Source organism: Monodelphis domestica, chromosome 3 (genome assembly GCF_027887165.1).
Source record: "Monodelphis domestica isolate mMonDom1 chromosome 3, mMonDom1.pri, whole genome shotgun sequence".
In the NCBI taxonomy this organism is placed as follows: Eukaryota; Metazoa; Chordata; class Mammalia; order Didelphimorphia; family Didelphidae; genus Monodelphis; species Monodelphis domestica.
The window spans coordinates 324185703-324213361 of record NC_077229.1 but is presented as its reverse complement, the minus strand read 5'-3'; the positions used below and the strand labels follow the sequence as shown (position 1 = coordinate 324213361).

Below are 27659 nucleotides of genomic sequence, written 5' to 3'. Positions count from 1 at the left end.
AATGGTGGCTCTACCTTAACCCAGGACTGCCCAGAGGTCTGTGGCTTTGCACATGTATGTTGAAGGTCATAGTCTCAAATAATTAAATCTTGATCTATGCTGCAGCCCTTCCTAAATCCTGTTAGGACTGAGTAGGGTGGAAATTGTATTTTCCAAGACCTGGTTCTGTCATTCCAAGTATCTCTATTGTATCAATTCTAAAATCAATCATGACTCAAAGAACTTCCTGTTCTATGCTTAAGCATAGGTCAAAGCCCTTTCCATTGTTCAGCAAAAGGTTTCTGTTCTAAAGTAATCTTAAGTAGGGAGGAGAAGGAACCTCCCATGCCAATGGGGTTCACATTCCAATAGACTATCAGTAAGAAATTTTCCAAGTATGAAATTTCCCAATGGTGAAATTTCCAACATTTATAAGTCTAAGAAATTTTAAGGTTTACAACACCTGGACTATTATAATACACTTCTGGTCCATCTGCTGGCCCCGAGCCTCTCTTCACTGTAGTCCATCCCCCAGGCTGTCAAACTGGTCTTTCTAAAGGAGGTTTGACCATGTTTCCACTCTCTCCCCTCTTTAGTGGCTCTGTATTACCCCATGATCAAATCTAAAATTCTGTTTATGTTTTAAAGCCCTTTATAACATGGTCTTCACCTAGGTTTCTAGTTGTTTTAAATCTTACTCTCCTTAATATACTCCATACTTCAGTGACACTGGTCTCCTTGTTCTTGGAATAAGACGCTACATCTCCTGATTCCAATTCCTTTTTTTTTTTAAGTAAGAAGAGTAATAAAGACTAGGCAATTGGGGTTAAATGACCCACCCAGGGTCACATAGCTAGGAAGTGTCTGAGGTCAAATTTGAACCCAGGACTTCCTGTCTTTAGACTTGGCTCTCAAACCACTGAGCCACCTAGTTACCCAAACTTCATTCATTTTCATTGACTATCCCCCATACTTGGAATTCTAACTTCAAGATTTAGTTAATATTCTGCCTTCTTCAAGAAGCCTGTCTTGATTTCCCTTAATTCTAAAACCTTTGCCCTGAGATTATCTTCATTTTTTCCTGCATTTATCTTTTTTGTACTTAGCTGTTTACATGCAATCTTTCTCATTAAATTGTGAGCTCTTTGAAGGCATGGGCTATTTTTGTGTTTATTTCTATTCCCAGTGCTTAGCACAAGGTCTGGTATATAGTAGGTGCTTAATTAGTGTTTGTTAACTTCACCTATCTGTATCTCGGTTTCTCTGTCTCTTTCTGTATGTCTCTTTCTCTTTCTTCCTCCCCACCCCCACTCCTCTTCTGTCTTAGAATCAATACTAAGTATTGGTTCCAAGACAAAAGAACAGCAAGGGTGGGCAATAGGGGTTAAGTGACACAACCCAACTAGGAAGTGTCTGAGGGCAGATTTGAACCCAAGTCTGGCTCTCCAACTAATGGGCTACCTAGCTTCCCTTTTAGTTCTCTTTTTATTTGCCATTGGGTTCTTCCTCTTATTTGTTTAAAGCACATTTTATTTTATTTATTATATCTTGAGACTGGATTTCCCTACTTTTCCCAGACTGGTGCAGAGGCCATTTATAGCCAAACCAATGCTAATCTTCATGGAAGAATTGACCTTCTCCTTTTTCTGACCTGGATTCATTTGCCCGTACTTCAGCATCTCAGTTCCTCTTTCTCTATCATTACTCCATCCAGGGATTTGTCATATTGCTGCTAGATTTAGTTCAGAAATCAAGTCTGCATTAACTCAACTGCAGCTCAGAACTCCTGAACTCAAGTAATCCACTAGCCTCAGGGTCTCCAGTAGCATGGACAACAGAAATGGTCTATCCTACCTTGAAGTCCTGGATGTGAACCTCACTTCTTTCCCTCCCATAAAGTATATATGCAAGTCTCTCTCAAACATGATTATGGGAATATTTCCACTTCCTTTCTCAGGACTTTCTTTGATGGGTCCAGGGAAACTTAGGACTTTTTGAAATATGTGTTTTAAAGCCAAAGGGCTGGGAACCCTACTCTGAGTGCTTTATTTCTTAGACTATATGTTTTAATACAATCCTTTCCTTTTCAGTGCCTGCTTTTATCACTACTTCTGCATACAACAAGGAGAGAAAAAGACAGGTGGTATCTCCACAGTGGTCTGCAGACACAGGGGATGCTGGGTAATTACTCTTTTGATTTAATATTTGAAGGTTGACTAGTCAGGTCAGTAATAAAAAAGCCAAGCCTGTTTGTGCACATAGACACAATCTAAGATGGATAATTGAATTTGCTTTTTTATCTGCTTGTCTAGTGCATTTATTCTTTCTGAACTTAATATCTCCACCACCACCATCACTATATCTACTACTTCTTCCTGGTTTTATGAATGCCATAAAGATTAAATTAGGTATTAATTCTTAGTTCTTTGGAGAAATGTTCTACATAAAAATGAAATTGCAAGATCACATATCTAGAGCTGGAGGACTTTAAATCATTTAATCCAATCCCTTCATTTTATGTAGGAGAAAAATGACCCAAAGAGAGAAGACTTGCCTAAGGTCACATGGGTAGTAATGATTATCACATCACCTTGTGAATTAATACAGTTTGGTGTAATGGAAAAAGGCTAGAATTGATGCTGGGAGTTAATTCTCAAATCCATACTTACTGCCTATGTGAGCACGGGCAAATCACTTAAATTCTTACATCCTCAGTTTCTTCATCTATAAAATGTGGGAAATAATATTTTTGCTATTTACCTAATGGGATTGTGAATAGCATACTCAAAGCACGATATAAATGTGAATTATCATCAATATTTATAGTCTAGATTGTTCTATAGACACAGCATAACTTCTGCTAGGTGGCACATAGAATACTTGTAAAAACCTCAAATTTGTATAGTGCTACCTGCTTTTTCTACATCGAGCCTATTAAGGCAAATAGTAAAAGTACTGCTACTTCATTTTACAGATGAGGAATCCTTGAGGCTAACGAGATTACATGCCTTGACCATATCATAGTTAATAAGTGTCAGAGGTATGATTCAAACCTGGATCTACTCATTCTCAGCACAACACTCTTTCTGCTCTACCACAAGGATCTTTTGAGAAAGACAGTCAGACTGGGAAGAAAAGTCCAATACGTGTTGTTCATTCATCTACCTATGGATGAGACCTTTGAGAATAGGATAGATAACTTCAAAAACCATACTCCAACCTCTCTTTATAATCTATCACAGTTCTTAATTCTCAGAAGGTCTTTGCAACCAGAATGATTACAAATACCGGGATACTGGATTCCAGGTAGGAAAATAAATGTATTCATTTAGTAATAACCAATAAATTAATTAGTCAGTATTCTCTCTTGGTGATCAAAGACAAAGACATTCAGCATCTTGAGTCATTAAATAAACTTTGGAAGCTCATTATTCAACCCTCTCCTAGACAACCCAAAGCAGCACTAATTGGTGAATATCTGATGATGGGGTAGACTTAATAATTTGTAGTCCAATCCCTGATTCCTTGATGGTGATGGAAAATCACATGTTTGGGGGCAGTTAGGTGGCTCAGTGACTGAAGAGCCAGGACCAGAAATGGGACATCCTGGGTTGACTTCAAAATACTTCTGTGACTGTAGGCAAGTAACTTAACCCTTGTTGCCTATAGCCCTTACCTTCTGCCTTGGAACAATTACACAATATTGATTCTAAAATGGAAGACAAGGGTTTAAAAAAAGATCACATGCCTGATCCTAGAATTCCAACGTCTAGATGAAGAAATCAGGTTATGCCCAGTTAAGTCTGTTTCCCCCCAATGCCCACCCAAGGATTCTGTGATGCTGGCTTAAGACGTGATACTTGGCTTAAGATGGTTCTTATTGACCAGTAAGGTAGAACTGTCAATCTCCATTTCAGTCACCCCAGTTTAAGCATAGAACAAATAGGTGACTCAGTGGACAGAGAGCCAGGCCTAGAGATAGGAGGTCCTGGGTTCAAATATGGCCTCAGATACTGTCTAGCTGTGTGGCCCTGGGCAAATCACTTAACCCCCATTGCCTAGCCCTTACCACTCTTTTGCCTTGGAACCAATATTTAGTATCAAGTCTAAGATGGAAGGCAAAGGTTTTAAAAAAAGAAGAGAATATTAGGAGAAAGGAATGAAGAAAGAGCCTTGAAGCACAGATCAAGCCTCAAGTAGAAAATTATACAAAGCATTATTTAGAAACAGAAATAATACAATATTAGAAATAAATCTAGCTCAGTAAGGGCATAGAATGGTGTCAAAGTGATATTTTTTTATAATTACCTTTGGATATTTCTTCTTGGTTTTTTTTTTAATTGTTGTTCAGTTTTGTTTCAGTTGTGTCTGACTCTTTTGATCCTATTTGGAGTTTTCTTGGCAGAGATACTGGAGCATTTACCATTTTCTTCTTCAGCTCATTTTATAGACAAGGAAACTGAGGCAAACAGGGTTAAAGTAACTTGCCCAGGGTGACACAGCTAGTGTCTGAGGTCACATTTGAATTCAAGTCTTTCTGACTCTAGACACAGAGCTCTATCCACCTAACTGGCCTTTGTTTTTAGTATTAGAGCTATAAATAATATCAACATTTAGATCTCAAATCAACATAACTCATGCTATTAAGATTTCCCTTTGTTTTGAGCAATCCTAAAAATCCTCACCTCTTTCTGGAAGTTCTCCTTTGAGAACTATTCGTGGACTGTTTAGAATCTATTTTATTCTGATCATCTTTGACTTTTAGAATTAATCAATGGGTCTTATCCATGGGTCGAATATAGCAGTGCTCAAAGGGTAGTCCTGGGATCCCTGAAACCTTTTTAGGGGGTACACAAAGTTGAAACTTTTCATATTGATCCACAAATGTTTTAATTTCTAAACTACTAAATATCTATAGATTATAAACCACACAAATAAGAGTTCTTTGAGGAAAAAAAGTTCAAGATCTGTTTGCCTACTGAAACACAAAACATTTTAAAGGCATGTTTGCCTTTCTCAACCTCGATTTGGCTAATTGTAAAATTCTTGAAAAGTAGGTAACATTGACTGTTTTGTTTTTCTTGTTTCGGGGTGGGGGGGGATGGGAGGGATAAAAAAACAAATGGTCTGAGCAGATAGGTGGCTCAATAGATAGAGAATCAGGCATAGAGATGGAAGGTTCTGGGTTCAATCTGACCACTTTCTAGCTGTGTGATCCTACTTAACCCAAATTGCCTAGCCCTTATTACTCTCCTGCCCTGGAACCAGTACTTAGTATTATTCTAAGATGGATGTTAGGATTTAAAACAAATAAACAACAACAACAACAAAAAACCCCAAAGCAAGTATTCAACAATTGAAAAAAATAAAATGTAATAAAAAATTCAGACAAGAGAAGTTAAAACTCTTTCTTACACTTACCTTAAGGAATGTGTTCAAGGAAAAAAAGAAAAAAAAAGAAAAAAGAAATGTGTTCAGGAAATAAGACATCAGATTTTCTGCTTTGTAGAAAAGCAAATGAATCATGGATTCGGAAAAGATGACAAATATTAGGCAACAAATAAGCCACCATGTAAAAAAGTGTAAAGATCATCAAAGAATTTATTTCACTACATTTTCCAAAATATAAAATTTTGCCACAATTAGTACAAGCTTGCATGTGTAGCATATTTTACGCTTTTTTTCCTAAAGTGCTTTCCTGGTAATGACCTTCTGGGATAGATACTTCTGGGGACTGGATGTGATTTCATATTTTTTTTTTTAGGATGAAGAAATTGAGAATAAGAAAGCTTAAATGTCCAAGGTTTTTGTGGTTGATTTTTGGTTGGTTTTAAGTCTGATAATAAAACATTCTTATTATTGGTATGTTTTTAAGGAGTGGAAGAGTAAAGTCCAAACTGGGTCCTAATCCATGGCTTCCAATACCAAGTTAGGTTCTCTTTCCTTTATGCCCTGTTGATTTTGGAGAGCACTCTCCCTATTGGTCATATCTATACTGAAGTTTATGAAATTGCCATTAACTTCTCCCCCCTCTCTCCCCTGCTGTAGATATTGTATGGAGTTCAAGACAGAATCCTTGACTCATTATTGTGCTATGGAAAATCGACCCCTGACCCGTTGGATGCAGTACCTTCGAGAGGGTTATACTGTGTGTGTAGATTGCCAGCCTCCAGCCATGAATACTGTGAATCTTCGTTGTTCTGGAGATGGACTGGATTCTGATGGGTAAGAGAACTAGGGCAATTCTTGCACAAGCAAATATTCTGTAATAGATTTGGATACCACCTTATTTATTTATTTGTTTGTTTGTTTTATTTAATTAATTTAGAGCATTTTCCCCAGTGTTACAAAAATCATGTTCTTTCCCTCCACTCCCCCCAATCCCCTCCCATATTTGACACACAATTCCACTGGGTTTTACACGTGTCTTTGGTCAAGACCTATTTCCACATTATTGATATTTGCATTAGGGTACCACCTTATTTATAATGATAAAAGTTTTTGAGATAGACAGCCTTGCCTTCTCCCTCAGTGAGAACATATAACAGGTACCAGCCTAAACACTGGTTGGTTGGTTGTTGTCTTTAGTTCTCAAAGCATATCAAAATAATGTCACTGGTGATGTCTTTTGACTCACTCATAAACTGTATTTAAGTGAGGCAGAGTTGCACAAAGTTGTGTGCTTCACTCTTCCAAGTCATCAAAGTTCAGGGGCAAGACAAAAGTCAAGAAGTCTAGTGATGGCTGGGGATGCACTAGATGACCTTGGCTCCTTTAATGTCTAATCAGGCTCTAAGCATTCCAGAGCCTCCGCTTCTGCCCCCTTTATGACTGTTTGAACAAATTATCCTCATCTGCCCCTCTGCCAGGGGAAGTCTTCACATGCCTGGGTTAGGCACCTTCTCTCCTAAACCCCTCCCCCCCACCCCATCTATGGTTTATGGATTATCTTCAACATGGTTTAGCTTTATTGACTAGAGGGTTTACCTATGTGTGGCCACTACACTTGCTCCAGATGCTTGGAGAGCTAGATGATAGGTGGACAGCAGAGGAGGAAAGCAGCCCTGAAAAGAACTTGGCAACCTCTCACATCAGAGGTACTAGTCTTCCCTGAAAATCAGGTACACCCCTACTGAATGCTATACTTTGTACAATGGTATAGTCCCTGATTTCTCTATTTTCCATTAATTAAAAAATTCCATCTTCTCTCCCTCACACTATCCCACCTTATTGAAAAAGAAAGAAAAACAAAACTCATGTAAAATTATGCACAAAGAAGCAAAATAAATTCCTGCATTTGCTATGTAAAAAAAAATCAATCTCAATGTATACTTTAAATTTTTCACCTATTAGGAGGTGAGTAACATATTTCATGATGAGTCCTCTGAAATTGTGATTGATCATCAGAATTCTTATATCTCTCAAAACTTTTTTTCCTCTATAATGTTATCTATATTATTCTAGTTTCATTTCCTTCACTCAGTTCATTCCAGTTTTCTTAGGTTTCTCTAAAAGCATTCCCTTCATTGTTCTTTAGAGCAAAGTAGTATTTTGTCATATTTATGTAACTATAATTTGTTCAGCCATTCCCCAGTTCATGAGAACCTCCATAGTTTCTAGTTCTTTGCCACCATAAAAAGTACTGCCAGGGGGCATCTGGGTAGCTCAGTGGATTGAGAGCCAGGCCTAGAGACGGAAGGTCCTAGGTTCAAATCTGGCCTCAAATACTTCCCAGCTGTGTGACCCTGGGCAAGTCACTTGACCCCCATTGCCTAGCCCTTACCACTCTTCTGCCTTGGAGCCAATACACAGTATTGACTCCTGGACGGAAGGTAAGGGTTAAAAAAAAAAAAGTACTGCTATATATATTTTGGGATATATGGGTTCTTTTTCTTTGATTGATTTGGAGTACAGATGTAGTAGTGATATCTCTGGGTCAAAGGTTTGCATGGCCTATTAACTTTCAGAGTCTAGTTACAAATTATTTTCCAGGATAACTGGACCAACTTGCCTTAAATCATTAATGTAACAGTTTCCCCATAGACCCTCTAGCACTTGTCATTTTCTTTGTTGTCAATTTTGTAAATCTGATAGGTATGAAGTGGGACCCCAGAGAAGCTCGGAAGTGCAATTCTCTTTATTATTATGTCTTGTAGCATTATTTATATAGCTATAGATAGTCTGAGTTTCCTAACCTAAGATCCATCTATTCATAAACTTTGACAATTTATCAACTGGGTGATGACTCTCATTCTTAAGCATTTCAATCAGTTCTCTTTATATCTTAAAAAAGAGTTCTTTATCAGAAGAGCTTGCTGCAAAATAATTGCTTCCTTGCTCTTCTGATTTGTTTATGATGTCACCTTTAATGTTTAGGCCATATACTCATTTATAATTTATCTTCATGTGGATATGGTTCTATACCTAGTTTCTATATCTAGTTTCAGAAAAAATCACTTTCTAATTTTCTTAGGGGTTTTTGTCAAAAATGGAGTTCTTACCCCAGTAGCTGAGATCTTTGAGTTTTTCAGACATAAGACTACTGTGTTCATGTACTTATTTGTATTATATACCTAAAATATGTTCCAGTGATTGACTTCTCTGTTTCTTAACTGGTACCAAATGGTTTTGATCATTATTGCTTTGTAATAGAGTTGGAGCTTTGGTACTGCTAGATCCTGTTCCTTACCCTTGATTCATTATTTCTCTTGAGATTCTTGACTTTTTATTCCTCCAGATGAATTTCATAATTTTGTCTACCTTTATGAAATACTCTTGCTAGTTTGGCATGGTGCTTAATAAGTAAATAAGTTTAGATAATGCTATTTATTATTTTGCCATGGCCTATTCATGAGCAATGAATATTTCTCCCAATATTTTAGATCTATTTTATTTATATAATTGTAGTTTTATTCAGATAGTGCTTGTATATGCCTTAACAGGTAGACTCCTAAATATTTTGTACAATGTGTAGTTATTTTAAATGGAATTCTTCTTTCTCTCTTTTGGTGGTTTGGATAATAATTATAGAAATTCTGATGATTTGTGTGTTTATTTATATTCTGAAACATAGCTAGTTATTGTTTGTTAGTTGATTCATATGTGCAAAAAGTGATCATTTTGTTTCCTCTTTGCAATTTAAACACTCTAGTGTACCCATTTCTGTTCCCTGCTTATTCTTTTTTTTGCCTGATTGCTATAGCTAGCATTTATAGCAGTATATCATACAGGAATGGTAATAATAGACATCTTTGCCTTTACTCCTGACTTTAGTGGAAAGATTTCTAATGTATTGCATGTCATATAATGCTGGTTCGTGGTTTTAGATAGCTACTACTTAAGTTAAAGTTTTGTTTCCTTCTATTTTTTTAAAAACAAAAATGGTTATTGTATCTTGTCAAAAGTATTTTCCTGCATCCATTGATAGAAATATGTGTTTTTGTGGTTTGAAAAAATAGGAAAAGAAGTCTTATCAGTTTTTTTATATAAGCATCATTTTAATACCTAAATCAGAGAGAATCAAAATAGAAAAAGAAAATTATAGATTAATGCTCCTAATGAATATTGAAGGTAATTAAAAAAAAACTCTTACCTTCCCTCTAAGAATCAATTCTGTGTGTTGGTGACAAGGCAGAAGAATGGTAAGGGCTAAGCAATGGGGGTTAAGTGACTTGTCTGAGTTCACACAGCTAGGAAGTGTCTGAGGTCAGATTTGAACCCAGGACCTCCCATCTCTAGGCTGGATCTCAATCCACTGAGTCACCTACCTGCTGAGGTGAAATTTTAAACTAAGATATTAGCAAGGAGATTATAGCAGTGTGTCATAAAGATAAATGTCTATATGTATACACACATATACATATATATGTCATGACAAAGAGTTGGATTTATAATAGAAATGGAGAGTTGGTTCAACTTGAGGAAATGATCAAAATAAACTATATCAATAAAAGAACCACAAAAAACAATATATTTATATCAACAGATATAACCAAACGACTTATGTAATATTGGAATAAATTGTACTTTAAATAGTTGATAGAATTTGCTTGTAAATTCATCTGATTCTAGGATTTTTTTTCACTATTTGGAAAATCACTTATGGCTTGTTTTTACTACCTCCCCCTACTCAATTAAAATCCTTTATTCTTTTCCTATTGTCAACATGGAATCTAGGAACTACTATTGCATTGAACCCCTTTCCCTTGATTAAAGAGTGATTTTGACTATTTAATAGTTCTGTGTTTTTTTCCTAGTAAACACAATTTATCTGGGCATTATGTATGTGTCAGCAGGGTTTAGGGATGTAGGACCTTGGAAATGTGAAAAATCATGAATGACTGTAGCACCCCCCCCCCCAAGCCTTTAAATAATTCTAATCATATTTAACATACAAAGCAAGCAAAACAATATACTGTGCCCATAAAAAAGTTGCCAGTCCTAGAAAGCAAGATTAATATCCTGTAGACTATGCAAAACCTTTATAGCTTCTAGGGTAGCTGTAGGAACTACTTCATAGATTTTCTTCTAAGAAAATACAATGATATAGTGATCACTGCGGAAGAAAATCATGTGACTGTCTGGATGGTAGGACAAAGAGATAGTGTTCTGGAAGAGTATGTGTACTTCAAGAGTTCTTTAACATAGCCTGTAGTTCTTTAGAGCACTAAAACTTAACAAAATTTAATTTTTTACAATAAATTTATGAATGTATACTTATAGTAATAAGTCATAAAAAGATTAATAATATAGTATTTATGCATTTATAACTTACTAAGTTTTTTTCTTAACATATATTCACCATCTGCTTTTTTTCTGCAAATTAAAGATCAGAGTGGGAGTCTCCAGCAAATCTCCAAAAATTTTCATTTAATTGTCAATGGCCAAACTATAAATAACCAAAACTAAGAATGTGAAACAAACAAATGTCAAGGGATGATTGTATTCATATGTTTCCTTTAACATATAACTAGGTAAACAGTTTTTGATAATTTCTTTTCTTTTCACTTGTGAATTTTCCTTTTTAATTTTTGATACTGATAATTTGGCTTTCTTTCTTTTTAAAAATCAAATTAGCTAAAATGTATATCTAGTTGCTATTATTTTTTTAAAGCCCCAACTGTTAGTTATTAATGTAAAGTGGATTTTTTTCTTTCAATTTGGTCAACCTCTTCTTTGATTTTCTAGATTACTATTTTTGGTGTTTAACTGGACTTTTCAATTAGTTGGCTCAAGTTTTGCTTTTTGATTTAATTCATCAACCTCAAGAGAGCAAATTAATTTTAAAAATCCAGTTAACACTAAAATAGAAATCCAGATGTTCTCTATCATGCCCCTCATACCAGGTGCCTTGGTCTCGCCTCTCCTGTATACATTTCGTTCCTGTTTTTACCTTCACAATATCTCTTGTACATAACTACTGTCCCTAATGTGCCTTCATGATTTCATGTTTGGATCTCTGTGATAACATTTTTGTTCTCATTACTTTAGTATATCCTGTGTTTGGTGACCAAAGTGGTTTCCCTAAAACACAGGTCTGAATTTACCAACTACTGTACACATTCCAAAAATCCCAGTAGAGCCCTGTTACATCCAGGATCAAAATAGACATCCCTGCTCAGCTTTTAAAATCTTTCACTACTTTTCTCCTTCCTTCCTTCATGGTTTTCTTATAGGTTACTCTCTTTTATATACTCTACAGTCTAGTAACACTGGTCATCTTGCTCTTTTTCACATGTGACTCTATTTCCCAATTTTGTGCTGATTCACTGACTCCTTTTTTCTTCCACCTCCTAGCTTCCTTCAAGACTGAAATCAAATCTCATTTACCATAGGAATCTTTTCCCTCTTCATACCCTATCGCCCACTCAGTGCCTTATTGAGATTATCTTCCATTTATATTATATGTGTATAGACATCAGAATGAAAGCTCCTTGAGGGAAAGGACTGTGTTTCTTTCTCTGTATCCTTTGAATATAGCATAGTACCTAGCATATAGTTAGCGTAAATATTTATTGACCAACTTAGATGGTTTGAGAGAGTAGAGGTCAGTAAAGTCAGATGTGACTGATATTGAGGTGGTGAGATAAACAAGCTTTGGGAATTATATTGACTGAGAAAGTGAGAGTGAGGAGTCCAGGATGATTCCTAGAGGAATACTGATGGCTTAACAGAAATATATAGTATAAGGAAGGGCAGTTTTAGGGGGAATAATGAATTTTGCTTTGGGCATGCTTATTTTGAGTCTAACTCCCTATGCAGCTGGGGTTGTAGGACTGTAGTTCAGGAGAAAAAATGGGGACTGGATGTATTTTTCTTTCTTGACTGACCATCTGGTCTCCTTACTTTTTCTCTGGCTCTCTCCTATGCTTAGAATGCTTTCCCTCCTTTATTAAGACTTTGACTATCTCCCTTCCTTCTAGACTTAGCTATAAAAGCCACTTTTAGCTCTAGGCCTTTCCTGGTCACTCCAGCCGCTGAAGCCTTTCTTGCCAAGGATCCCCCTTTTGATTACTTTCTTTTTTTGTTCTGAATGAATCTTTTATTTACTTTTTTGTCCCCATTATAATATAATAGCCTTGAGAGTGGTGCTGTCCCCCCCTCCCCGCCCCCCCACACTTTGAATCCTAATTGCTTTGCAGTTCCTGGCACAATTTTAAGTACTTAATAAATTGAAAGTTAATTGTTAATGTAAAGTTGTTATTCAGTTGCATAGAAATGTGGTTGAATCCAAGGGAGGTATTAAAATGGGGGAGGGGAGGGGAGAGAAGGAGAGAGAGAGAGAGAGAGAGAGAGAGAGAGAGAGAGAGAGAGAGAGAGAGAGAGAGCAAGCAAGCAAGCATGGCATTTCCTCTGGGAGGTGGAATGGGGGCGGGACTTGGCACTCTGTCTCTAAAAGATTTGCCATCACTGTAATAGAGTATCCCAAGATGAATAAGTGCATTCTAAATTTTTTTTTTTTGGTGGGGGGGTGGTCAGACCAGGCTAGGGAGATCCACAGAGGAACCAACAGTAGGATTTCACTGAAGTAGCCTGACTTTGAAACAATCATTGATCTTAACACATAAATTTCAGGCAATAGTTCCTTAGATCAAAAAATTTGCATCTGTCTAACATTTATCAAGATGGCAATTTATCCAGTAGGTTCTACTCTTAGTCAACAGTATATCTAATGATTGCATTAGAACCTTAGAGACCAGAATCAATGCTTGGCTTCAAATGTCCAAAGCTAATTCACTTCAAGACTATAATCTGGCTTTAAGAGTCTCAGGTGGAACTGATTTTTAAAAATGGGTTAAAAAGCATTTTTAAAGCATGATATGACACTCTCCAAAGTTCTTTTTAGGCAATAATTTTTTAAATATTATGTTGCCTTATTCAATAACTTGAATTGAGTTTTACTAGACACTTAAGCCTAGAGGTCTCAATATAAGTATACCATATAAATTAAAATTATTAAAGCAACCAATGAAATGAACAAAGATACACAGGGAATTATTTCAAATAGATATATTTAGATTTAATATTTTTCTGAATATCTCATCTGCATTTGGGGTTCAAATAAATTTCTAAAAATTTTAATTTGACTTTTTCTTCATAAAATAGCTTAGCTTCTGGCTGAGAGACTAAGAGCTAGTGACTTTAAAAAATTTATATTTTTAATAATCAGGTTTTGTTGCTCTTTTCATTACTCACACTGTTTTATTATTAAATCATAGTGCAATAAGGGAACAGAAGAGATTATTTAATTCAGACCCTCTGTAACTTAACCTTGTGAGAAATAAGAAATCCCTTCCCCTTTATAAACTATCTCATACCCATTCTAATTAAGTTAAGGGAATAATTAAAAACTGCATTAGAGATTGAGGAGTATTTGTTATGTAGGCTTTAATGGATCACAGGATTATAGACTTGGTGCTACAAGGGACTTTTGCAGTCCTCAAGTCCATTCTTCTTCTTTTATAGATGTGGAAACTAAGGCTCTGAAAGATTCTATAATTTGGCCAAGCTCAGATTAAGTATTAAATTGCAAATCCTTGACTAAATCTACACACCCATTTGTTCAACAAAGTGATTTCCATAGTCACATTGCTACAGGGGTACAGGGCTCCCTGGACACCCCAAGTCTCTAGAAGAATCCCAGGTCAAAGAGTACATGGGTTTTTTTGGCACCCCTGCAGTGTTGGCTAAATAAAGCTGGCATTAATGCAGCTAAAGGAACAAAAACTTTAAGAGCAAAGGAGTCACAGAGAAAGATATTTCCTTAGCATTTCCCCTAGCTTTATGATAAGCACAGATATATGCCTTCTGTTTGCATCTCAGACATCAGTTCATTCCCTGAGATATGCAATTGACCCTCCATTATGATCAAGGATACCTGTGCTTCTATCCCAGTTACCAAAAGCACCCCATGTGGAAATGTCACCTACATCTCTGTATATCCTCACCCACAACCCCCCACCTGTTTCTGGTCATGTAGTCTCTGTTCCTATAAGGTATAAAATCCTGGACCTCTTCTCTTCAGGGGGGCAGTTCCTCCCTGCACTTGCCTCTCAGTCATTCAACTCAATAGTAGTTCCATTTTTTCATCAGAAAAATATCCAGGGGGCAGCTGGGTAGCTCAGTGGACTGAGAGGTAGGCCTAGAAATGGGAGGTCCTAGGTTCAAATCTAGCTTACAAAATATGAAAGATTCTTAATTTAATATAACCAGTAATTCATTTTACATCTTATGATATCTCTTGTTTGGTCATAAAATTTTCCATTCCCCATAGATCTGCCAGGTAAACCATTTTATGTTCTCCAAATTTACATGTTAACACTATATCTAAATCATACACCATTTTGACCTTGTCTTGGTTTAGTGTGAGATACTGTTCTGTACCTAGTTTCTGCCATACTGTTTTCCAATTGTCCCAGCAGCTTTTCTCAAATTGTGAGTTCTTATTCCAAAAGCTGAGATCTTTGGGTTTATAAAACACAAGATTGCTAAAGTCAAATTTATTCCACTGATCTATCATTCTATTTCTTAGCCAGTTTGTTTTGATGACTACTGCTTTATAGTAGTTTGAGAGCTGGTACTGCTAGCCCCCTGCTTTCACATTTTTTTCATTAGTTCTTTTAATATTCTTGACCTTTTGTGCTTCCAGATGAATTTTATTATTTTTTTGAGTTCTATAAAATAAGATTTTGTAATTTGATTGGTCTGGCCACTGAAAAAGTAAATTAATTTAGGTATGTGATTTCTGTTACATTAGCTCAACCTGCGCATGAACAATGAATGTTTCCAATTATTTAGATCTGACTTTGTATGAAAAGCATTTTGTAATTTTATTCATATAATTCCAGTGTTTTGGCAAATAGATTTCCTTCAATTTCTTTTTATGTTCTTATTGCTAAAGCTTGCATTTTTAGTACAAAAATAATAGTGGTAATAATGGGCATTGTTGCTTGATCTCTAACCTCATTGGGAAGGATTCTAACTAATTGCTATTGCAAATGATACTTGATTGTTTTAGGCATATATTTATCATTTTAATGAATGAGTCATTTATTCCTATGGCTTCTATTTTAATAGGAATGGGTGCTGTATTTAGTCAAAGGCTTTTTCTGAATCTATTGAGAATTATGTGATTTGTTAAGATTATTGGTATGGTCAATTATGCTGATAATTTTCCTAATACTAAACCAGCCCTGCATTCCTGGTATAATCTTCCCTGGTCATAGTGAATGATCCTTGTAATATATTGCTAGTCTCTTTATTAGTATTTTGTTTATAATCTTTGCATTTATATTCATTAATGAAATTGGTCTATAATTTTCTTTCCCTGCTTTTGCTCTTCCTGTTTTATTTTAGCACCAAATTGTGGCATTAAATAATTTGGTAGGACTCCTTTGCCCATTTCCTCAAATAACATATAATATTGGGATTGTTTTTTAAATGTTTTATAGAATTCACTTGTTTATCTATCTGGCCCTGAGTATTTTTTCTTTTCCTCATTTTTTATTTAGAATATTTTCCCATGGTTACATGATTCATGATCTTTCCCCCTTTTCCCTCTTTACTCCCCATTCCAGATTCCAACAAGCAGCTCCACTAGCTTATACATGTATCACTGTTCAAAACCCATTTCTGTGTTAATTCATATTTGTAGTAATCCTTTAACATCAAAATCTGAATCATATCCCTATTGCACTATGTGATCAATCATGCATTTTTATGATGCATTTCCATTTCCACAGTTCTCTCTGAATGTGGTCAGTGTTCTTTCTCCTAAGTTCCTCTGGATTGTCCTGGGTCATTGCATTGCTGCTAGTAGAAAAGTCTGTTACACTGACTGTGCCACAGTGTATCATTGTCTCTGTGAACAATATTCTCCTGGTTCTGCTCCTTTCACTCTGCATCACTTCCTGGAGGTTGTTCCAGTCTCCATGGAACTCCTCCACTTTATTATTCCTTTTAGCACAATAGTATTCCATCACCAACATATACCACAATTTGCTCAGCCATTCCCCAATTGAAGGGCATCCCCTCATTTTCCAATTTTTGGCCACCACAAAGAGCTCAGCTATGAATATTCTTGTACAAGTCTTTTTCCTTATTATCTCTTTGGGTTATAAACCAAGCAGTGGTATGGCTTTATCAAAGGGCACGCAGTCTTTTATTGGCCTTTGGGCATAGTTCCAATTACCTTCCAGAATGGTTGGATCAATTCACAACTCCACCAGCAGTGCATTAACGCTTTGACCATGTTTCCATTGGGGAATGGCTTGATTTTTTGTAACTCTGACTTAGTTCCTTATATATTTGGGAAATTAAACCTTTGGGTCAGTTTTGTTATAAAAATGTTCTCCCAGTTTGTTGCTTTCCCTCTAATTTTGGTTGCATTGGTTTTATTTGTAAAAAACCTTTTTAATTTGACATAATCAAAGTCATTCATTTTACATTTTGCAATATTCTATAGCTCTTGCTTGGTCTTAAATTCCTTTCCCACAGATCTGACAGGTATACTAATCTCTGTTCACCTAATTTATTTATTTTACTCTTATAAAGTCATTTACCCATTTTGAATTTATCTTGGTATAGGGTATAAGATGTTGATCTAAACCTAGTTTTCCCCCATACTGTTTTCCAATTTTCCCAGTTTTTGTCAAATAGTGAGTTTTTGTCCTAAAAGCTGGGGTCTCTGGATTTACTGAACACTAGCTCACTGAAATAATTTGCCCCTAGTTTATTCCATTGATCCACCCTTCTGTCTCTTAGTTAGTACCATATTGTTTTTATGACCCCTGCTTTATAGTATAGTTTGAGATCTGGTACCGCTAGGCCACCTTCCTTCACATTTTTTTCCATTATTTCCCTTGATATTCTTGATCTTTTATTCTCCCAGATGAACTTTGTTATAATTTTTGCTAATTCTATAAATTTTTTTTTGGTAATTTGATAGGTGAATAAGTTAATTAATTTGGGTAGGATTGTCATTTTATTATATTATCTCATCCTACCCAGGAGCAATTGATGTTTTTTATATTGTCTAGATCTAGTTTGAATTGTGCAAAAAGTATTTTGTAGTTGTGTTCATATAATTCCTGTTTCTCTTGACAGATAGATGCCTAAATATTTTATAGTCTTGTGTGATTTTAAATAGTATTTCTCTTTCTAACTCCTGCTGCTGAGTTTTGTTGGAAATATATAGAAATGCTGATGATATATGTGGGTTTATCTTATACCCTGTAACTTTGCTAAAGTTGTTATTTACACTAGTCTTTTAGTTGATTTTCTGGGGTTCTTTCATTCTCGGTCACCGAGAGGCTACCACTACTACTAGACCATCATATCATTTGCAAAGAGTGATAGTTTAGTTTCCTCAATTTCTTTTTCTTCTCTAATTGCTATCTGTAGCATTTCTAGAACAACATTGAATAATAGGTGATAATGGGCATTCTTCACTCCTGATCTTATTGGGAAGGCTTCTAACTTGTCTGCATTGCAGAGGATACTTGCTGATGGGCTTAATTATACTGTTTATTATTTTGAGGAATGGCCCTTCTATTCCTATACTAGTGTTTTCAATAGGAATGGGTGTTGTATTTTGTCGAAGGCTTTTTCTGTCTCTATTGAGATAGTCATGTGATTTCTGTTGGTTTGGTTGTTGATATGGTCAATTATATGAATTGTTTTTCTAATATTAAACCGTTCTCACATTCTTGGTATAAATCCCACCTGATCATAATGGATAATTCTCATGATCACTTGCTGGAGTCTTTTTGCTAGTAATGTAGTTAAGATTTTTGCAACTATAGTCATTTAAGGAGATTGGTCTGTAGTTTTCTTTCTCTGTTTTTGGTCTGCCTGGCTTTGGAATCAGTACCATATTTGTGTCATAAAAGGAACTTGGTAAAACTACTTCATTGCTTATTTTGCCAAATAGTTTGAATAGTATTGGGATTAGCTGTCCTTTAAATGTTTGATAGAATTCCCTTGTGAATCCATCTGGCCCTGGGGATTTGTAGGGTTTTTACTTTTTAGAAATCTAGATGTCATGACATTTGGTGCATAAAGGTTTAGTATTGATATTACTTGTCTATAGTACCTTTTAGCAAAATATAATTTCCTTATCTCTTTTAATCAGATTTCTACTTTGGTTTTGTCTGGTTTCATGATTGCTACTGTCTTTTTTTTTTTTTACATAAGATGATGCGTAATAAATTCTGCTTGAATCTGTCACCCTGCCTTAAATGTGTTTCTTGTAAACAACATATAGTAAATAGGATTCTGGTTTTTAATCCATTTTGCTATTCATTTCCATTTTATGGGTAAGTTCATCCCATTCTCATCTAGTGTTATGATTAGTAACTGTGTATTGCCCTCCATAGTATTATCCTCTTTAAATCCTGCTCTATTCCCTTTCACTCTGTTCCTCACCAGTATTTTGCTTTTCAGTTCCCCCTCCCTTAAATTAATCCCCCTCCTTGTCTTGTTCCTCTTCTTCTCAGTAGGGTGATAGAATTCTATACCTCACTGAGTATACTTTTTTTCCCTCTCTGAGCCACTTACGATGGGAGTAGTCTAAGTATTGCCGGTCATCATCTTTATCCTCCCCTCTCTCTACTGATTTTTCTCACCTCTTTATGTTATATAATTTACCCCATTCTATCTCAGTGCAACCCTCCTTCAGCTCTTAATTTTTATGTCACTCATATGCATAAATATATCATCAGCTTCTCCACCCTCTAAGTAAATTCCTTCTATTTTGTCTACTACTAAGAGTAATTTTTGAGAATTAAAGAGATCCTCTTTCCATGCAGACATATAAACACTTTTACCTTACTTAATGAGTCCCTTAAATTTTCTCTTCCTTATTTACCTTTCTGGGCTTCTCTTGTGTCTCATATTTGGCCTTCAGATTTTTTGTTTAGGTTTGGCTTATTCCTCAGGAATGCTTGGAAATCTATCTTATTGAATGTCTATCCCTCCCCTCCCCCACCCTGGAAAGAATATACTCAAATTATAAACCCAAATCTTTTTGCCTTTCTGAATATCATATTCCATGCCTTATGATCCTTTAATGTAGGGGACCCTGGGTCCTAAGTAATCCTGATTGTAGCTCCATGGTAAATGAATGACTGTTTGAAGTATTTTTTCCCTTGGCTTGTTGGCTCTTCAATTAAGCTATTACATTCCTAAAAGTTGTCAGCTGAGGATTTCTTTCTGGAGGGAATTTGTGAATTGTTGCCATTTCGATTTTATTTTCTTGTTCAAGGATCTCTGACAATTTCTTGTAATATGATAGCCAAGGTTTTTTCATTATTGTACCTTTCAGGTAGTCTAATAATTTTCAGATTGTCTCTCGTAGATCTATCTTCTAGGTCAGTTCTTCTTTCAATAAGATATTTCATGTTTTCCTGTTTTTTTCCTCCATTCCTTTGATTCTGCTTTATTGTTTCTTGATTTCTCATGAAATCATAGTTTCTAGATGGTCCATTCTGATTTTTAAGACATGGTTTTCCTCTGTCAAGTTTTTGGTTCTCCGTTTTTCAATTGGCCCATTTCTTTTCTTCTTGAATCACTTTCCTTTTTTCTTGCATCACTTTCATTTCTCTTCCCCAGTTTTGCTCTACCTCTAATAATTGGTTTTTGAAGTCTTTTTTGAGCTCTTCCAGACTTTGTTGATTCCTTATTTTTCTTTTGGACTTTTGAGTTTTTCCTTTGCTTTAGCTATCCCCTTCTGTGTCTTGCTCTGTCTCTACAAAAACTCTTTACAGTTGTCTTTTTGTTGTTGTTTTCTCATTTTTTCCTATCTAATTATTGGTAGGCTCTGTTTTCTGGGAAGTTGGGATACCCTCTTAAACTTCAGTCCTTCATTGATGCTATTTTTGGCTTATTTTCTGGGTTGTTACTAGTTTATCAGATGGGGGGGGGGGGCTGAGAGTTCTGATTGTCCCCGCACTGGGGTTTATTCAATTGACCCTTGAGATGTTGCTAGCTTAAAGACTTTCCTCAGGCTTGGGTGTAAGCTTTTGTTCTTGGTCTGAACTTGATCAGGTCAGGTTTTGATCAAATTCTAGCCCCAGACCTGGCCTCAAGTTTTTTTTTTTTTAATTCAATTAGGCACACCTTTGATTGCCCTGTTTTGGCATCCCAACCTTAGTTTTGGGCAAAAAGATCCTGGGTAGGCTCCCCCTGAGAACTGTGTTCTCACCCCAAACCCAGACTGGGATTCCTGACTTTGCTCTGGGCCTACACAGATCAGCCCCCTTCAACCCAGGTTGCCATGGGCTGGGACTCCAGACTTCTCCACTGGTTTGAAATTTCAAGGGGTTTGAATCACTACTTGCCCCAGTAGGACCTCAGGGCCTGCCCCTTAGACGGGGCTTAAGCTGAGAACATGTGGGGGTAGGGTAAGGAGATTGTGGTTTGCTCTTAAGTCTCTGCTATAGCCTCCTGCTAGCTGTGCTCCCCTCTCACCCCAGTTCCCCAGATGGTCTCTGCCTACCTTTTGGGTTTTTCCACTCTCGTCTCCTTGTTTGTTCTTTCACTCCTTTATTCATTTGGTGGCGATTTTCATGGCGCTGCTCTTCTAGTTACTCCTCTATCTTAGCTCATCTAGTTACTCCTCTATCTTAGCTCCACCCCCAGAAATCCTCTCTGAATATTTTTTCTTAGGGAGTTCATTAATGGCTCATTCAATTTCCTTTTCTGAGATGGGATTAAGTATTCTCTTTTGCTGATCTGCACCATTTATATTTTTGAAAATATTAATCTCATTTAGATTGTCAGATTTATTGGGGATAGTCCAATGATTCTTAAAATTTTTTCTCATAACTTGTTTTTCAGGTCAATTGTTTTTGCTGTTGAGAAACTTTACATTTTCTTCTATTTTTCAGTTTTTTAACTATGCTATGTTTTAACATTTATTTTTGTCTCATGGAATCTGGTTTTTACTTGATTCAAGAAGTTTGTTTCAACAAGGTTTTCTACCTCTTTGTGTCAAGTTAATTCCCTTTCCATTTTTTTCACTCATCACTCATTTCCCCCCCAATCCTTCCTCTAGAGTTATCATTTAATTTATAAAGACATTGTAAAACTTAAAAATATTTTTTTGCTTCATCTCTTCCAGGAATTCTAGTTTATTTTCTGCCAAAGTTTAAGTTTTTAAGGCTTTGCTTATAAATGTTTTGGAGTAATTCTCTTATTCTGGGTTTCTGTCTTTAGCATCACTGACACAATTTTCATGACGAGACTATTTTTCTTTTTGGTCTTTCTTCTAGTCTCCTTCCTGACTTCACATATTGTATATGTATATGCATATATATTTATATCCATTTACTTCACATGTTAGGGCTGGGCTCTGTGTACTTCCACAGGAATGAGGGTTGGTTTTGTTGCCACTTACTTAGGGGTATTGAGTGTTATATGATTTTAGGATCTTGGGGACAGATGAATACTCCCAAAGAGGTCTTGTCAATGGAAAAAACTCCCGAGCCCCAGACTCACTCCCAATATATCCCATTTCAGTTCTGCAAGTTCCTGACTTGGGTTTAATTCTTAGCAACAATAGACTTCTGCTTGACTGAGCCGTCTGGGAAGCTCTGCTAGTTCACAGTAATAGACCTGACAGCTTCCCTTGCTTAGGGGTTTTCAGGAGCAAGATTCTTCAATCCACCCTGGATCTGTAACCAGGCACTGTATCATGAGCAACAAAACTGCCATTTGGTACCAGTTCCTGTTGAGATGCCCAGGTAGGGGTCTGGGACATCATTTTGCCCTGATGTACAACAAGCTTTTCTAGCACCAGGAATATACTATTATACTATATTTCTAGCACCAGGAATATACTATAATATACCTAGCTGGGAATATACTATTTCAGGAAAGATACCTTTCCTAATATTTCAGTCTTTCTTTTTCCCTGTGCAAACCTGGACTGGAAAAATGATTCACTCACTTGCCCCATCAGAATTTGGACTGGTGCTTTTTCAACATCTTTTTGGAGTTTTTTTTCTTTTTAAGGGGGTGCTGCTAGGGGGAGGGAAGTTCACTATACTGTTTCTTGTTATTTCACTATCTTTGTGACATCTCTTTGACAATGTTATATTTAAGCATTTTAATAGTATTAGGTACTACTACTTTTGTGATCTTGACTGATTTTTCTGGACTTAAACTCCTTTCTTTCTGCCTGCGTTATTTTTTCTTTGCCATGGAAAATTTTTTGGCTAATATTCCTGAGACTCTTCCTTTTGGGAATTCTTTCAGGAAATGACTTTCACTGTCTTTGGCCTATAATAGGGCTAGACAATTTTGTTATTTGTGATTTCTTAAAATAGTAATGTTGAGGCTTTCCTAAAAAAAAAAAAAATCATTGTTTATAAGAAGTTCAGTGATTCTGAAATCATCCATTTGACTGATAAGATTTCCAACTAAGTTCTTTTTTTAAAAACCTGTATTGTCTGTCTTAGAATTAATACTAAAGGCTAGGAAATCAGCTGAGTTCTTTTTATATCAGATATCTTATATATTCTGTTTTTTTCAGTTTTTATTTGTTATGGTCTCATGGTGTCATTTTTTTTTTGCTTGGTCAGTTATAATTTTTACAGAGTCCATTACTTGAATAAGTTTACCATTTTCTCTTCTAAGGTAATTATTTTTCTTCCAAAAATCTCTTTAATAATTTTTATTTCACGTTTATGTTCTGCTTCATTTCTTCTAGGTATTCATGAAGTCATTATAGAAACTTTTTTTGCCTGTGAGTCTATGCTTTCATTTTTTAGCACATTACACTCCATCTTTCTAGGCTGGATATTTAGGTATATTTAGGTATTTGGGAATGTATTATAATTCTTTGGAGTGATTTTTCCCTCCTTCAGGTCACTCATATTTCCAAGCCTTAGTACTGAACTGTAGCTTGTGCTAGGTCAAGGCTATGCTATGCTTGGTGACCCTGTTTGAACTTATCCTGGACCACTGGAGTTCCTATACTGACCTGTATTAGGCCTCTTTGATCTTTGAAATTTAGAGGAGAGGTTCTTCAGGGCTCTTGCCAGGACCCTTGGAGCCCCAAAGCCTTGCCTAGCCATACTCACTTTTCCTTTTTGCCTTCTTCCTCAGCTTCCTCCAACACTCACCACCTAAGAAAAAACAAATAACCCCAACAAAATCAACTTAATTAAAGAGGCTAATGGTTTGTTCAGGCTACCACTAATGTTGATTTGTACTCCTGTATCGAATGGCCAGATGGTTGAGTGTAGGAGTCAAAAGAATGTGCTAAGAAGTAAGGAGCTGGTCAAGGAATAAATCTTTTTCCTTAGCTAATCCAGAAAGCATAAAATCTATATGTGGATGTTTAAAAATTCAGCTTTCAATGAACAAAAATAATCAACTTTGCAAATAATGTTTATTTGATAACATCTACTTTGACCTGGTTTAGTGACATATTTTTTGAAATATCATTTCAGAAATCAGACTCTTCATTGGCAAGCTATTGGTAATCCTCGATGCCAAGGAACATGGAAAAAAGTTCGGCGAGTAGACCATTGCTCCTGCCCAGCTGTGCACAGCTTCATTTTTATTTAGAGTTTAAGCAATTTTTTAAAAATTGTGAATGTTTTTTAATAACATAAAGATCACTTAACACATTTCACAAACCATAAAAAATTATCTACTGTGTGTGCTAAACATTTAATTGCCATGCTTTGAAGAAAATAAAGGAATAAAGAAGGGAAATGTGGCATAGAATCCATGTCTCAAAGTAGGTGACTATCCCACAGGACTGCTGCTTTTCAGCTGGAATTAAAGTCTATGCTAGGTCTTTTCCTTCTGTGGGATGCCCTCAGAGACACATGTGACATATATTTGTATTACATCGAAACTACTGTATCCCCTATCCATTAAGGGTATTTTATAATTCAAGTCATGATAAGATTTACCCCCCCATGTCAAAAATCCCATTTGTGTTTCCTAAATAATTATTTCCTACTAAATATTGTTCTTATTTTCAAAAACTTTTCAGACAGATTAAGTTAATCTTTCATAAGCACTTTATAACAATGGTTGCTCCTCTGATAAAATTTTCATTGCAGGAAGTAAAAGGAGACTAATGATTGGTAGACAAGAGCAATCAATGTTCATTTGAAGGTCAATAGAATGTACGTTTAATAGTGAGTTAAGAAAATTTAGGAGTGGCTTAATTATGTTGCTTGTAGAATTTCACTCCCATTAGTATCCAAGAACACTTCAACTCTAAGAATTCAGTGTCTTGAAAATATCTCAGAACTCCCTCAGGGAGGGTTTAAACCATGGGACCTTGCTTGTTGATGTGACTGCTTTATCATTAAAAATTTGAAAAGATCCTGTTTAAAAGTTGAAATAAAAATACTACTTTTGTTTCTTGTGCATGGTTTTCTTTGGGAGAAGGGAGAAAGAGTTGAGTCTGCAGAGGGCTGATGGCCCATTCATTCACAATAACTATTATTACTATTACCTCAGAAGAAACTGACGCTATATTACTATCTCTTATTCAGATCAGTTTAAAAATGCATTACGTACCTACTTTTTGCCAGGTCCTGTGGATAGGAGCTGAGGCTCAAAAAGAAAAAATCCTTCAAGCAGGACCTATGACAAATACACAAGGAAGTAAATGCTGCCTGGAAAACTGATATGAAGAGGTTAAATTACTTAATGTCACAGAATGGGGTAGCAGGATATAAAAGTTTTGAATTCTGCCATTGACAGGGATTCTTATCGTAGATTTTTGCACTTAAAAAAAAGTTAACTGTATTTAAAGGGAATTGGTCTCTTTTGCAATCCTATGTACTTTATTTTATACATTTAAAAATCGAATTCTGATGTTGATGAAAGTATATGATTTTTTACTTGTTTATTTGGGTTTATGTTTTGGGGTTTTGGTTCTGTAAGACTATTTATATTTAGTCCAGGGCATTCGCCCTAGAATCAGGAAGCTCTAAGTTCAAGTCCAGAATCAGATATGTACAGGTTGTGTGACCCTGGACAAGTCACTTCATTTCTGTTTATCTCAATTTCCTCAACTATAAAATGAGGATAACAATAGTACTTTCCTTGAAGGGCAGAAAAGAAAAGTAAGAAAACGGAAATCCTTTTTAGAAAAGGTTTAAGAAAATACCCACCTGTTGGGGAATGTCTAAACAAATTGTGAATGTATAATGTATAATAAACATGAATGTATAATGGAATATTATTATGTAAAAAAGTGTCCAATGAATGATGACTACAAAGAAAGGGAAAATTTATATGAACTGATAAGAGTGAGTTAAGCAGTATGTAAATGGAAAAAGAACCACAAAGCAATTTAGAGCGAAAGTTATAGAATTACAAAGAACATGGCCCTGAAGAAGACATTTGGTCTGTAGGTATGGAACAAAGCATAATTTTCTGTTTTTTTAAGATGTATTCACTGGGATAAGTTGTTTTTTCCTTTTAAAATACTTGGTTACATGAGTTGGCTCTTTGTAGGGAGGGGGGAAAGGGGAAGAACAATGTAAAAACAAAAGATATCAATAAACAGCTTTTGTAAAAGAAAAAGGCACAGTAAACGAAAATGGCTTAAAAAAGTAGGAGAGGACAGGAGAGGAATTTTGAATTAACCACTTAACTGAATATGAAAAATGAAAGGAAAAAAGAAAGAATTGTATAACACAAGGCTTCGCTAAAGCATAAGTTATGGAAAACTAGAAAAAGGGTTGAGAAATGGGGGGGCGGGAGGGAGTTGAGGGTGAAAGCAAGAGAACCTGCAGAGGGTTGCCTAGATCAAGCAAAAATAATGAGACAAGAGGAAAGAGGAAAAAAATTAATAAAAGATACTGAGGACATTATGAGACAGTAGGAGGATAAAGGGAGCAATGCCATAAAAACCTAGCAAGGAGGGAATTGATTTTTTTCCCTTAAAACAAAAACAAACAAAAAAACCACTAACCCTTATCTTCCATCTTAGAATATCTAATTTTTCAATGCTGTTATTGGTTCCAAGGTAGAAGAGCGGTAAAGGCTAGGCAACTGGTGTGAAATGACTTACCCAGGGTCACACAGCTAGGAAGTGTCTGAGGTCAAATTGTACCCAGGGCCTCCTGTCTCTAGACAGAGGCTCTCAAACCACTGAACCACCCAGCTGTCAGAGAATGCTTATAGTGTACATATAATGAGACAAAGATTGAGAAAAGGTCACTAAATCTAGCAATTAATGAGATCATAAGTAATTTTGTAGAGAGCAGTTTCAGGTGAGTACAAGGTAGGAAATCAGATTGCAAGGGTTTGAGAAGTTAGATGACAGGAAATGGAAGTCAAATATAGAGTTTTTCTTGGAGTCTGACTAAAAGAGAAGAGAAAAACAGGATAATTGTTTGAGGGGATGGAAGAGTCAAGTTAAGGTTTTTTTGATTAAGGAAAGAGACCTGGATCTGTTTGTAGACAGCAGGAAGTAAATATATAGGGAAAGGCTAACATCTAGAAAAAAAGAGTAGACTGGCGGAATCAACCTCCTGGAGAAAAGAATGCATCATGCTGGGTGCTAGGGATGGAAAAAACCCACGTACGTCTTGGCCTTCAAGGATATTTCTTTCTAATAGGGGAAGACAATAAATAAGGACCAGAGAGGGGTGTTTTAGTCAGGAACCAAACATTACAAATTCAAAACATTACAAAAACAACATTACAAATATGTAATTATATAAAACAGATTCCTCCTTCATGTCTCTACTTCGCTCCCTCCCAAAAAAGCAAGGAAGAAAACAAAATATGCTTTGTCAGGCACTTATCACTTCTCTCTCTGGAAGCAGAAAGCATGTTTCATCATGAGTTTTTTGACATTTTGATTGGCCATTGTGTTGATCAGTTCCGAAGCCTTTCAGAAATGATTATCTTTTCAATATTTTTACTGTATAAGTTATTCTTCTGGTCCTGTTTATTTCACTTTGTATTATTTCGTATAAATCTTGTCAGTTTTTTCTGACACCAGCCTCTTTATAATTTCTTCCACCACAATGGCATTCTATACATTCCTATACCAAAACCTGTTCAGTCATTCTGCAAATGATGAGTATCCCCTCAATTCCCAATTCCTTACCAACACAAAAAAGCTGTTATATTTCTGTACATATATGTGGTGTTCTCTCTCTCTCTCTCTCTCTCTCTCTCACTCTCTCTCTCTC

At 35.9% G+C, this 27659-nt stretch overlaps 1 protein-coding gene across 2 annotated transcripts in view; it reads left to right on the top strand.

Annotated features, from left to right (window-relative positions):
* Nucleotides 1-24863, top strand: part of SBSPON (somatomedin B and thrombospondin type 1 domain containing) — a 57851-nt gene extending 32988 nt beyond the window's left edge. For both annotated transcript variants that reach the window (XM_001378353.4, XM_056824106.1), the window contains 3 exons: nucleotides 2070-2160; nucleotides 6028-6204; nucleotides 23934-24863. In XM_001378353.4, the coding sequence (XP_001378390.1) occupies nucleotides 2070-2160; nucleotides 6028-6204; nucleotides 23934-24051 (386 nt within the window). In that variant the 3' untranslated portion in view covers nucleotides 24052-24863. The remainder of the gene's footprint in view (nucleotides 1-2069; nucleotides 2161-6027; nucleotides 6205-23933) is intronic.
* The last annotated feature ends 2796 nt before the right edge of the window (nucleotides 24864-27659 follow it).